The sequence below is a fragment of the Nelumbo nucifera genome, chromosome 2, assembly GCF_055504915.1.
Source record: "Nelumbo nucifera cultivar China Antique chromosome 2, China Antique-T2T, whole genome shotgun sequence".
Classification (NCBI taxonomy): Eukaryota; Viridiplantae; Streptophyta; class Magnoliopsida; order Proteales; family Nelumbonaceae; genus Nelumbo; species Nelumbo nucifera.
This window is the reverse complement of record NC_142650.1, coordinates 62,182,404-62,194,650: the sequence shown is the minus strand read 5'-3', so window position 1 is coordinate 62,194,650 and position 12,247 is coordinate 62,182,404. Positions and strand designations below refer to the sequence as shown.

At 30.6% G+C, this 12,247-nt stretch overlaps 1 protein-coding gene across 2 annotated transcripts; it reads left to right on the top strand.

The window, feature by feature from the left end:
- Nucleotides 1–2,966: 2,966 nt before the first annotated feature.
- Nucleotides 2,967–8,785, top strand: LOC104607723 (GDSL esterase/lipase At5g03610-like). Of its 2 annotated transcripts, XM_088899308.1 has the most exons (6): nucleotides 2,967–3,139; nucleotides 3,270–3,470; nucleotides 4,179–4,235; nucleotides 6,225–6,505; nucleotides 7,511–7,817; nucleotides 8,440–8,785. In XM_088899308.1, the coding sequence occupies exons 1-6, from the start codon at nucleotides 3,076–3,078 to the stop codon at nucleotides 8,652–8,654; spliced, it is 1,125 nt and encodes a 374-aa protein (XP_088755434.1). In that variant the 5' UTR covers nucleotides 2,967–3,075; the 3' UTR covers nucleotides 8,655–8,785. The 2 variants fall into 2 exon arrangements, with proteins under 2 accessions (XP_088755434.1, XP_010271726.1); XM_010273424.3 differs by lacking the exon at nucleotides 4,179–4,235 and having other exon boundaries at nucleotides 2,969–3,139.
- Nucleotides 8,786–12,247: the final 3,462 nt, after the last annotated feature.

Here is a 12,247-nt window from a genome sequence, read left to right as displayed (position 1 = left end):
GTGTTTCACCGAGGGTAGTCTAAAGCAAGTTTTTCTCTCTCAGAAAAAAAAAAATATACCTTCAGGTCCTTCACGGTTTCACTGTCGGTAATGGTGGTGTGACAGTGGGCTCGTTGCCGGTGGGCTCAGGCTTGGTCGCATGTAAGTTGCCGCTGCAAGTGCTGCTACAACTTGTAGAATCGCCAATGGTGGTGTTACTACCACTACAAACTCCCCGCCCGCCGCTACAAACTCGCTAGACAGTCGTTGCAAACTCGTCGCCTACCGCAACTCTTACTGTTGGAGACTAGAAGTGCTGCAAAATACACTGGCTGCCGCTGCAAACTCGTTGTCGTCGATCGCCTTTAATCACTATTGGTCGGTGTGTGTTGTCATCGGATGCCGAAGGTGCTGGCCGCTGTAGGTGGTCAGTTGGGTGTGAAGGATAAGAGAAGTGAAGGGTGAGAACGAAAGTGGGGGTTCTAACCCTACAGCTAACATACCAATTGCATAATCCCTTGGTCAATTCCAACGTTTTGGGTTCAACGGGGCTTACCTCTATATATCCAAAATTTGATAAAGATTGGTTAATAGGGGTGCAACTTGGGTGGGCCCAACCTAAGCCTAAACTGACCTAGCCTAAAATTTTACATGGGTTGAACTCAGGCCAAAGTATTCAACTAGACTTAGGCCTAGCCCTTAGGTATGTATTTACATACATATATATATAGTAAATGTACACATGCATTGCACATTGAAATTTTAAAGTACAATAACAATTAGTATTATTATTATTATTATTATTATTATTATTATTATTATTAAACTTTGTATTCCATTTCTATCATAAATAAAAATAATTTTGATTTTAACAATTATTTCTATTTAATATGATGAATATATAACATTAGAAATGTTCCCAAGTGTTTTTAGTAGAATTCTCTACTTTTTCATTTTTTGTTTTCTAACTCTTTTTAAATAATTATTATTCAATTATGACATCATGAGTTTCTTTGAAAAGTTGGATCATTGACCCACATCTAGATAGGAAAACAATATTTTTTTTTCAGATTAGTTTTAATTTAAATATTTCATCTATATTATATAAATAATTTTTACTTATCACACTTAATTTTTGTTTTAACATAATTAATATATAATTTTTGTATAGTCTTTTGATTACTTGTACTTTTTATTTTTTTAAAGGTTCATTATTTAACTATCATATCATCAATTAATCTATTTGACCAAATCACTAACCCACCAACCAAAAAGGAAAATAGTTTGACTTCTAGGTTGATTTTGGATTTTGTATTGCATTTCCATCATTGATAAAATTATTTCTTATGCATAATACTTATTTTTATTCAATATAATGGATTTCTAATATTAGATATGTACCCAATATGTTATTTTTTTTTTAAATATATAACATTAGATATGTGCCCAAATTTTTTCTCCTTTTTTATTTTTGTGATTTTTTACATTTTTTATTTTTAAAAATTTTATTATTTGACTATGACAACATTTCATTTCTAGGTTGATTTTAAATTTGACATTCCATTTTCATCATTAGTTATTTTGTTTAATATAATGAATATACAATATTAGAGATTTTCCAATTATTTTTATTTTTCTTATATTTTATATTTTATATTTTATTTATTTTAATTATTTATTATTTTGTTATGTTAATATTGATTAACCCATTTGACCCCCAATGCATGGTTGAATTGCCTACCCACTATCGTGAGAGAAGAAAATGGTCTTTTTTCAAATTACATTTCAAAATATTTATTTTTATACTAATGAAATTAATGTTATGGATTTAATTAGTAGAATTTAATGATGTGAAAAATACATCTTACATATAAGATTTAATGATAGAATATACTTTAGATATGAGATTTAATGAGAGAGAATAGAAAAATAGCTTTATTTTCAATTGATTTTAAAATTTACATTTTATTTCCTTCATTAATAAAAATATTTTTTTATCTATCATACTTATTATTGTTTAATATATCAAATTTATGATGTTAAAAATATTTTCAAATTTATATACTTTTTGAATTTTATATATTTTGAATTTCATTATTTAATTGTAGAAACATTGGTTGGCCCATTTGGCCCAAAATGGTTTAATTTCTAATACCACTTATATGAAAACATTACTTTTTTTTTCTGGGTAGATTTTAAATGTATATTAGAATTATTAATTTATTATGCATTGATTTAATTAGTAGAATTTATTGATCAAAAGGAACAAAAATTCCTCAAATATATGATTCAATGAGGGTGAAAGGGAATTAATACCTTAAATGTTGGATTTAGTGAGAGGGAATTGAATGTACTAAATAATAGTATTCAAATTACATTTTCTACCCTCAGAATAAAGAGGGATTATATTTCGAAAAAGGGGTATTTTTGGTCTAGAAAATTCTAGAAATTTTAAAGGGTATTTGTAAGTATAAATAGATACAAATATTTATATACACATAAACATTTGCATATCTATATATATATATATATATATATATATACACACACATACGCACATGTAATACATCTACATATTTGCCTATATATATACATGTATAATTTTAGAGAAAGTTTATTGACCAACCCGAGCCCTAGCCCAACCCAAATGTATCAAATTACAATATTGGCTGGGCTGGGGTTTAAAGGGCCAGACTTGACCTTGGGCTCAGTCTGGCCCAAATCTTTGGGTTGGACCTGAATTGACTATAAACCCCGCCCAAGCAGCCCAATTTGCAGCTGGCCCTTGCAGGTTTGGCATTTAACCCAGCCCGCTTACATCCGGTTCCATGGATTGTGAATGGTTATCACTGAATGCATCTACCACGTGCTTTTTACGGAACCAATAATTCGAAAAGGGAGAAAACAAGAACCGACAAATGAAGAGTCTGTCTTATCCCAGTCAAATGTGGCTGGGATAAAAGCAAGCTTGAATTGAAGGATGTGTGATTGCAATTCATTGTGGGTAGAGAATAGATAGGAAATCAGGTTTCCTATAAATGAGCCCTCGTCCTCGTCTTCACGAATTCCTCGACCTGCCCTGCAATTCTCTCTCACATGGGGAATCAATGGAAGCACGCTTTCGTTTTTCATCTATTCATCTTCTTTTTTCTTCTAACTGGTAATACAAACAGAGCTAGGTTTATTGTTCTCTTTCTGAGATAATTATCCATGTTGGACAGCTTCTGCACTGCTTTCTCTGTTGTTTGAAAATTTTCAAGCTGTTCTTATTTAATTTTGTGAATTCACAGGAGTTCAACTGGTTCAAAGTTCATCCCATCATCATCACCACCGACTTCTGTCCAAGCTTTTCGTGTTTGGTGACTCTTATGCTGACACCGGGAATAATCAGAAGTCTACATCTAGGTCATGGAAGGTACCTTACGGGACAACTTTTCCCGGTGAACCAGCTGGCCGTTTCTCCGACGGCCGGGTTCTGACGGATTACGTAGGTGAGTTAGTTTAGATTTCCTTTTTTTATCATTTTAAATTTGTTATTTTCCGGTTTTCTTTTTTTTCTTTCCATATCAAATCAGATTGCTCAGAATAATAGCATTTTCTTTTTCATAATTCTTCTTTCTCACTTTTTCTCAGGCTTTGCCTTGTAGGGCTTTGATGTATACTCTCCAAATAGGCAATTGCATTCTAGAAATAATTAACAATCCTTAAGTGATAGCCTGATAATCAAAGCAGAAAGATTAAAATTTAAAAGAATGAATACAAAAGCATGGAGTGCAAATAGGCAGACTGGAAATTCTAGTTTACCATTCTTCAGATTTGACTGTCTTGTTTCTTTATGGGAAGTAAAATATAGAGTAAAATGTAAATGTAGTACCCCCACCTTACATGAAAGATGACTTGATCGGCCCCACTTTATATGAGAGTATTTTGGCAGGAGTAATATAGACAAAAGCTACAAGTTTTGTATCAGGTGAGAACGTTACAAATAAAAGGATGCAAAATTGAACCAGATATAAAATTTGAATCCAGTTCAAGTACAAATTAAATTTCAATCAAGTTCATATTTACACTGCTAACAAGCTACCAACTTCGTAAGATGGTGTCTGGTAAGGTTGCTTTTCTAATATGATCTTGTTAGGTACAATGGATTGCTGACTATGCATTTGTTACACCACTATCATCCTATTTGGTTGCCCCAGTTTCAAGCAAAGCTCCGACACGTCGGGTAGTGTTATGCATCATCACATCTCCTTACGGTGTGTATATGCAAATCTAATGGACCCATTAGTGAAAACTATGAAAACCTCCTTTAAGTTTTCTAACAATCTTATAAACTTCTATGGTGTTTTAACTGTAGCAAAAACCTATCCTATATCTACATCTATACTATATATAAAAGTGTGCATGTAGTGTGAAACTTTTTTTGAATTGAAATTATTCTTTATTTTTTTGTTTGAGAAAATGTATAAAAGTTATTTTATTATAGTTTTAATGGCCAATAAAATGTCCATATTGATGTTTTTAGTCCATCTCTAATTGTAATCATTGAAAATGTAATTTCAATTATTACTTTCCACCTCATCATTTAATCCACTCTCATTAAATCTTGTACTTATTAAATCTCATTTTCTCTTATTAAATCCTATAGTTAAATTATTTTTAACTAATAAATGCTATTAATGAGTTCTATGTCAATATTTTTAACAATCTAAACCCATATATTTTAAATCTGACTCCAAAACAAAACCATTCTTTATCCATGTGGTGGCTAAATAATACAACTATCCGAATCAAATTGATTAACTTATGAAGTCATAGTTAGTTAATAAATTTTAAAAAATAGAAATAAATAGAAAAATGTAGAAACATTAGATGCATTTTTGATAATTTTGTCAATAAAATTAAAAGTACGTGTAATAAATAGGAATTGTTTTTATTGATAATGAAAATGAAATACATAATTTAGAATTGGCCAAAAATGAAATATAAATTTTAATAATAAATAGTTCAACTATTGAGTTAAATGTGTTAACCTTTAATGTCATAAGTAAATAATAAAAACTAATAAAATATCAAAATATAAAAAAAATACAAATTTTGCAAAAAAAAAATGCATTTGTATAATATCATATATTTATCATATTAAACAAAGAGTAAGTGTAACATATCAAAGTTATTTTTACACACAAAAATACAAAAAAAAATTTAAAGAAAAATTGAACACATGTATAATTCTATATTTACACTACTATTAAAAATATGAATAAGATTGTGGAAGTTTCTTTTGACTAAAATACTCATTTCTTTTTTAATTTAGTCCCTATTGTAAGTTTTAATTGTAAATTGAACTATTACTTTTCACCTCATTCAATTCCCTCTAGTTAAATCTTACATTCTTTTTGATAAATGAACAAACAAATATACACAAAAAAGATAAAAAAAATTACAAAAAAAAAAGAGTCTAGCCAAACAGGTAGACCTGTCAATGATACTTGAAACTTCACAACTCGATCTAATTTTCACATATTTGAATAAAGTGTTTATGTAATCAGATTTAGATTTTGCAATATGCATCTAATTAATAATAAAAATAAAAGACAAAATACATAAAGTTTATATAAAAAAAATTAGATATATTATTATTATCATTATCACCATTTAGAATTGCCACGTGCATAACATGTGCACATTTATTATTTTTTCTTCAAGATTCAAATACCACCCTTAATAGAGATGCTAAAAGTACCATAATGCCCTTGTTATTGTTGAGGCATTAACATGCATAATTTAATATTTCAACTTTAGCCTTTAACAATTTATTAAACCAATAATTCTCTCTACTTTTCTTAAAAAGAGTAAGATAAAAAGTCTGAAATGAATTAAAGAGAAGCAAATATAATCTTTTCAGGGTATTTTAATAAATATGCATTGAATGAAATAGAATGAGGGTAGTTCAGTTCCCTCCTCATGGTATGGATGTAAATATGTTTCAGAATATAATGTATGTCTTTTTTTTTCTTTGCTAGAAAAACTTTCTAAAGTTGATTCTTTGGCAGCTTTTTTAAAGTTAATGGCAACTGTTTTGATATTAGGTCCATCCAATATCCATGCCCGAAAAACTTGCAACTTAAAAGGCCCACTGGATAAGGCCCATGACTACTATTTTCAAACAGATACAAAAATCAACAAATTTCCTTTTTCTTTTTCTTTTCAAGTATCTTTCTAAAAGTTAAAGCATTGTATAGCTTCTTTTCTTGGAATCGAGACTCCAGTAGCATACAGATGGAGGGAAGTGGAGGCAGACCGAATGAGATATGGGATAAATTTTGCGTTTGGAGGGACTGGTGTGTTTGATACGGTGGTTCCTCCTGATCCAAACGTCACCATGACCAAGCAAATCGACTTCTTTCAACAGCTCATCGACGATGGAGTGTACAGCAAGAGTGATCTGGACTCATCCGTTGCTCTTATATCACTTGCTGGAAACGATTATACCACTTATGTTGCCATGAATGGCAGCGCAGAGGTGATCCATCTCTCTAACCAACTTCAATTTTTTAGGGGGGTGTTTGGTACTATATATGGAAATGTTGCCACAATATCCAAATATTCTGAGATGTAGCTTAATTAGTTGAAACCACATTAAAGCGTGGATTGGACTGGGCTACATTGCAAATTTTCGTCTACAGTTAAATGGATCAATCCATATCACAGTGGATTCAATCATTGTTATAAAGTTTAGCAGTAAATGATTAAGATATTTTATTGAAAATTTTTCTGATAATGCATCTACATTTTGAAGGGTGGCTCAGTTGGTATGTTACCAGGTTAGTTCCAACAGAGACAATGATTTGAATTCTGCTACCACCAAATTTTGGAGTTCAAATCTCCGCCTCACAGAACATCCCGCCGTGTATTGAGAACATTTCTCAATGAGAATACCACTCCCGATAGTATCATCATCGGGAGGTGTTCCCAATACACAGCGGGGATGTGCTGTAGGACGGAGATTTAAACTCCAAATTTTAGGGGGAGGGGGGTGTTATTAGTGTGGTGCTGCACTACTCAAAGGCCCCTATGGGGGATTCCAGCGTATCACTAAATACCATAAAAAAAATGGTATGGTGTGGTTGAAATCACACCGTATTAGGTCCAGTGAATTCAAATGCATCACATTTTATTTCACTCTGTTTCTCTCTTATTTTCTATCAAATAAAACATAGACTTGGTTTAAATGAATTTGCAATGCAAATTTTATTTGCACTAGCACAAATTCATAGGAGTGCAAATGACAAAAAAATACAAATTCTCATTTATTGTTTGGGCTTTACTTTATTCTGCTTCATGTCTTAATTTACTTCATTTGTGCTGCAGTCAAACAAAATAAGTTAAAATTTGAAACAAAAATAGGTCAGAATTTACACTCAAATCATTTGCACTGTCACAATTTTGCATCAGTATAAAGTTATTTGCGTTCCCACCAAACACAGCCAAATGAAACAAATATCAACTAATAAGGAAAATCTGGCAGGGTTTCTCGACCTTCACTGCATCCGTCATTAATCAGCTGGCTATAAATCTGAAACGCATTCACGGCATGGGAGTGAAGAAATTTGCAGTTATAGCTATTCCGCCTTTTGGATGTCTTCCTCAAGCCACAATCTTGTCTTCTTATCAACAATGTAATGAAACCATCAACAAGATATCTATCTACCACAATCTCTTTTTACAAGAAGCTGTGGACAAGTTGAATAACGAGAACAAGGGATCCACATTCATTATTCTTGATCTCTATAATGCATTCATCTCCACATTTAAAAGACAGAAAGATCATCCAGGTGATTTCTCTACTTTTAGCAAAAAAAGACCAAGTGATTCACATTTACACACACTCTCTCTCTCTCTAGTTATAATTAAGAAGAAAACTAAGACATTACTAAATTTCAGATTGATTGCTCCAAAATATAAGCTATGGAGCTTTCTAATCCATAAAGAACACTAGAAATTGCATTTGTATTTGGATTATATCAACTTTAAGTTTCAGATATTGCAGACAGACCTACCTTGGTTTTGGCAGACTCCTGCTATCACATTAACAAAATCATATTATCAACCTTCTTTCTCACCTTTCGATAGTGATTTTAACTTTCAATACCATGAAAAGGGTAAATTAGGGCTCTGTTAGGTGGAGAATATGGTTGAACCAAAAAGTGTTTTGTGCATTTGGTAAGAATTGCTTTTAAAATCATTATGATCTGAAGCCCCAAAAAAAAAAAACTATTAAGCTCCAAAAACACAAAGATTAGAATTGGGAATTTGTCCTTTTGGGCTTTAAAAGCACAAATCCTGAAGCCTTCCATATGTATGCTCATCCATGGTTTAATTAATTATATAGCTTTTTTATTGTCCTTATATTTTCCAATCAATTAGTAACAATAGAATATTTGATACCCTGAACAGGAAGCATGGAGTTTGGTAATCCATTGAAGCCATGCTGCGAGTCTATAAATAGCAAATACTTGTGTGGACAGACAGATGAAAATGGTGTGCCCATGTATACAGCCTGTGAAAATCCTAAATCTGCATTCTTTTGGGACGAGGTGCACCTTTCACAGGAGGGTTGTCTTGCAGTCTATTCACTTTTGGAAGATTCTTTACACCAACTCTACCTCTGATATATTATATCTATCTATATATAGAGTGTTGTTTCTTGCTGTATCCAAATTAAGCATTTACATGTAGTCTGTTGAACCACAGTTTTATCCATTACTCTATTAATTGAATCAGATCTGTTTTCATATTAAAAGAATGATGCTCTTGGATCTTGTTCAAAATACCAGTAAAATATAAACATGGGAGTGTTATGGTTTTCTCTATTTCATTCTTCATCCATTTCTTTTCTTTTTGTATATTTATTTATTTTTACATACAAAAATTCTTTTTTCATATTTTCACATATTTTCCTGTCTATCTGGAACTGGATCAAACAAAAAGTTTATTTTCTTGTCTATCTTCCATTCCCATCCATGATCTAACTTCACTCCTGCTGGCTTAATTAAATAACAGATTTTTTTTTTTCTGGGAATCAGGCTATACTGAGTGTATGTTTTAAATCTAATTAAATTATTTATATTTTTAATGAACTTCTAATCTAAATTCAGGAGACTAACATGCAAGAACTGCAATGGAAGACTCAAATCTAAGTCTCTTATATTGGAATATAAATAGTTAAAATTGTTCTACCACCTGGTTTAGCATGCAATATTGACTTCATAATAAATATTCTGAACATGCTCTAAATAAAAAGATGTAGGTTTTGAATGGTTCAGGATTAACTCTATCCATTTTGGGAAACACAAATTCATATAATATGGTGTTGAGAGAGACATGAGCTAATTTTCTAATCCTACTACTGATAATTAGAAAATTAATCTTAATCATTATTTCAATAATATAAATACCTTTTTTTCTTTAAAAAAGATTGTTTTAGACCAATTGAAGGTTAGGACCCATCTATTTGCTACAATTAAAAGGATGGATAGAGAAGTTTCTCTAAAACTATGATTGGTTTGATAGAAAATAGGAGAAAATTTGAAAGTTGAAGGGAAAGTTCTTAACGATCTTTGTGAAATTCCTTAATAACTTTCCCTCAACTTTATGTTTTTCTCTTATTTTACATCAAACTAAGCACAGCCTACAAGTTGAAGTGGTTGTGTAAATAATGCCAAAAGTTAAATGTCATCTAAATAAATTGATTATTGGTATATTCGTAGCTTTAGTTAGAAAACCATATCCAATAATGGATCCTGATCCTTGAGAAAAATGACCCTATAGTTTGAACAACATAGGCTTTTGCGTATTGCAAAACTACCGTAGACAAAGTTGCTAAAACAACCAAAGAATTATATTACGGCCCGTTTGGTTTATAATCGGAATCAGAATAGAAAATACTTTGAAATTGGAATTGGAATGGTTTATTGTTATAGTTTGTTTGGTTTAAATAGGAATGAAAATGGAACTTGGAATCTGTAGGAATGAAATTTCATTCCCAAGGGAAGGGCAGGAAATGGCCATTCCCTCAAATGGACGAATGCCATTCCAAGAAGAATGAGAATGAGATTCCATTCCGTCCAACCAAACAATTAGTATCAGAATAGTCTATTCCAACCAACCAGGACCTATAATTGAGATGGTAAATCAGTATCCCTCCAAAGTAGGATGCGTCCTGCTCTGTCCCTATGATTGATTTCTTTGTAATATGAATTATGTAATACCAAAAAAATTGTACCATTTCTAGGGGGTGATGAAGGGCCAGGCCAGACTTAGATCCTAAAATAAAATCTAAGTTTAGACTTGCCCTAACTGTACTCCTGGCCCGAACCATAAAATCATATACATAACATGCATGTTCTATTAATTTTTGGTTGGGTATGGGCCACACCTTAGCCCAACATATTTATAGCAGGCTTTTTAATGGCATTGCATTTTTCAGGGATAAAATAAAAATAAATACTATTTCTTTTACTACTACTATTAATAATAATAAAAATAATAATAATAGCCCAAAATATTTATAGCAGGCATTGCATTTTTTGAATTTTTAATTTTTTTAATCCATGTCATTTTCGAAGCTACCAATTTTTTATTTTTCTGAATTTTTAATTGTATCCATGTCGTTGTTTAATTTTTATAATATTCATCACGAAATTATGTACAAACAATATAAATTATGATTTTCTGGATTATTCAATTTAAATGTTATTCAAATCATAAAAATCTAACATTAAAAATGAAATATTATTTAAATACTTAAATAACTAAATATCTTAAATAAAAAAATATTAAAATTAACATTTTAAATTAATTAATAATATATTTTAAATAGTTACTGAATAACTTTCAATTATAAAAAATATATAAATATATTAAATATTTAGTTAAATAAATAAATATCTTAAATAACGAAATATTAAATTCAACAAGTAATTAATATTTTAAAATTTAAATAATGATATTATTTCAATAAATAAATAATATTGTAGATAACTAATTTCATTTATACCAATTAATAATTCTAGAAAATAACTCAAAAAATATTGTTTATTAACAATAATTTTAAAAATTTAATCTTTATTTATTATATATTTATCTGTACTAAAATTAATATTTATTGTATTTCAGTAATTATTTATAGCTTTTTGTGATAAATATATTTTCAATAATTATGTATAAATCTATTTCTGTTTTGTTATTTAATAGAAAATTTTCAATAATTATTGGAGTTTAACTATTGTTGTTTAGCTTTTTCAATTTAATTTATTATGTATTTTTGCTATAATTTTTAATAATTATTGGAGATTAAACTATTGTTCACGGGTTGGTTCGGTTCAGTTGTAGGTTGTTTGGCCAACCAAATTGACGTGGTCATGTTGGGGGTCACTCAAGATATATCAGTTTGGGTCAATTTTTGATTTGGTCGGTTGGTTCAAAAGATTTAAACTTAAAAAATTAAATTTAAAAATCAAGTTTAAATTTTAAAAAATTACAATGACATTATTAAAAAAATAAATTAAAAAAATAAATTTATGATATACTCCATTTTAGCCTAAGAAATATTGAATTTTTACCACTTTTCCATATTAAAAAAATATTTAAAATAGAAAATATATATATATATATATATATATGGTTGGTTTGTTTGACTTTAGTTGGTTCACAAATGGCCTAAGTGAACTTTTCGAACCTAGTTAGGTTGGGAAATTGTTGAACCAAAGCCGACTGGAAATACTAGAAATCAGTTTAGTTAGTTTCATTAGTTTGATTCGGAATGGCAACGGGGTGGGGCGGGGACAAGGAGCCTCTCCCCATCCCCGTCCCCGCAAAAATCCCCATCCATGTCCCTATCCCCATTCTCTCTAACGAGGACAAAGTTATCCCCATCCCCGTCTCCATGAGGATCCCTACTCCCCGTGATTCTTTATAATGTTAACAATTATATTTTTGTTTTTTATTTTATTTAAAAAATAAAAATAAAATACTTAAAAAATTAGAATCCTATTAAAAAATATTCAAACATATTCAACGGGGACCCCTTGAGGCGGGGATCGGGGTCCACGTAGGGCAGGGAGTGCTCTCCACATCCCCGCCAACGGGGATGAAAAATTTTCCATCTCCGTCCCCAAGGGGGAAAATCATCCCCATCCCTGCCCAATTTGGGGCAAATCGAAGAAATGGGAAAAATTGCTATCCCTTAATTTGATAAACAATC

Bases quoted from the DNA above. Each gene is read 5' to 3' on its own strand.
- LOC104607723 (XM_088899308.1), top strand. From the start codon at position 3,076: ATGGGGAATCAATGGAAGCACGCTTTCGTTTTTCATCTATTCATCTTC. The intron at 3,471-4,178 runs GTGAGTTAGTTT...TGGTTGCCCCAG, and splicing joins GGTTCTGACGGATTACGTAG to TTTCAAGCAAAGCTCCGACA. The intron at 4,236-6,224 runs GTGTGTATATGC...AGCATTGTATAG, and splicing joins CATCATCACATCTCCTTACG to CTTCTTTTCTTGGAATCGAG.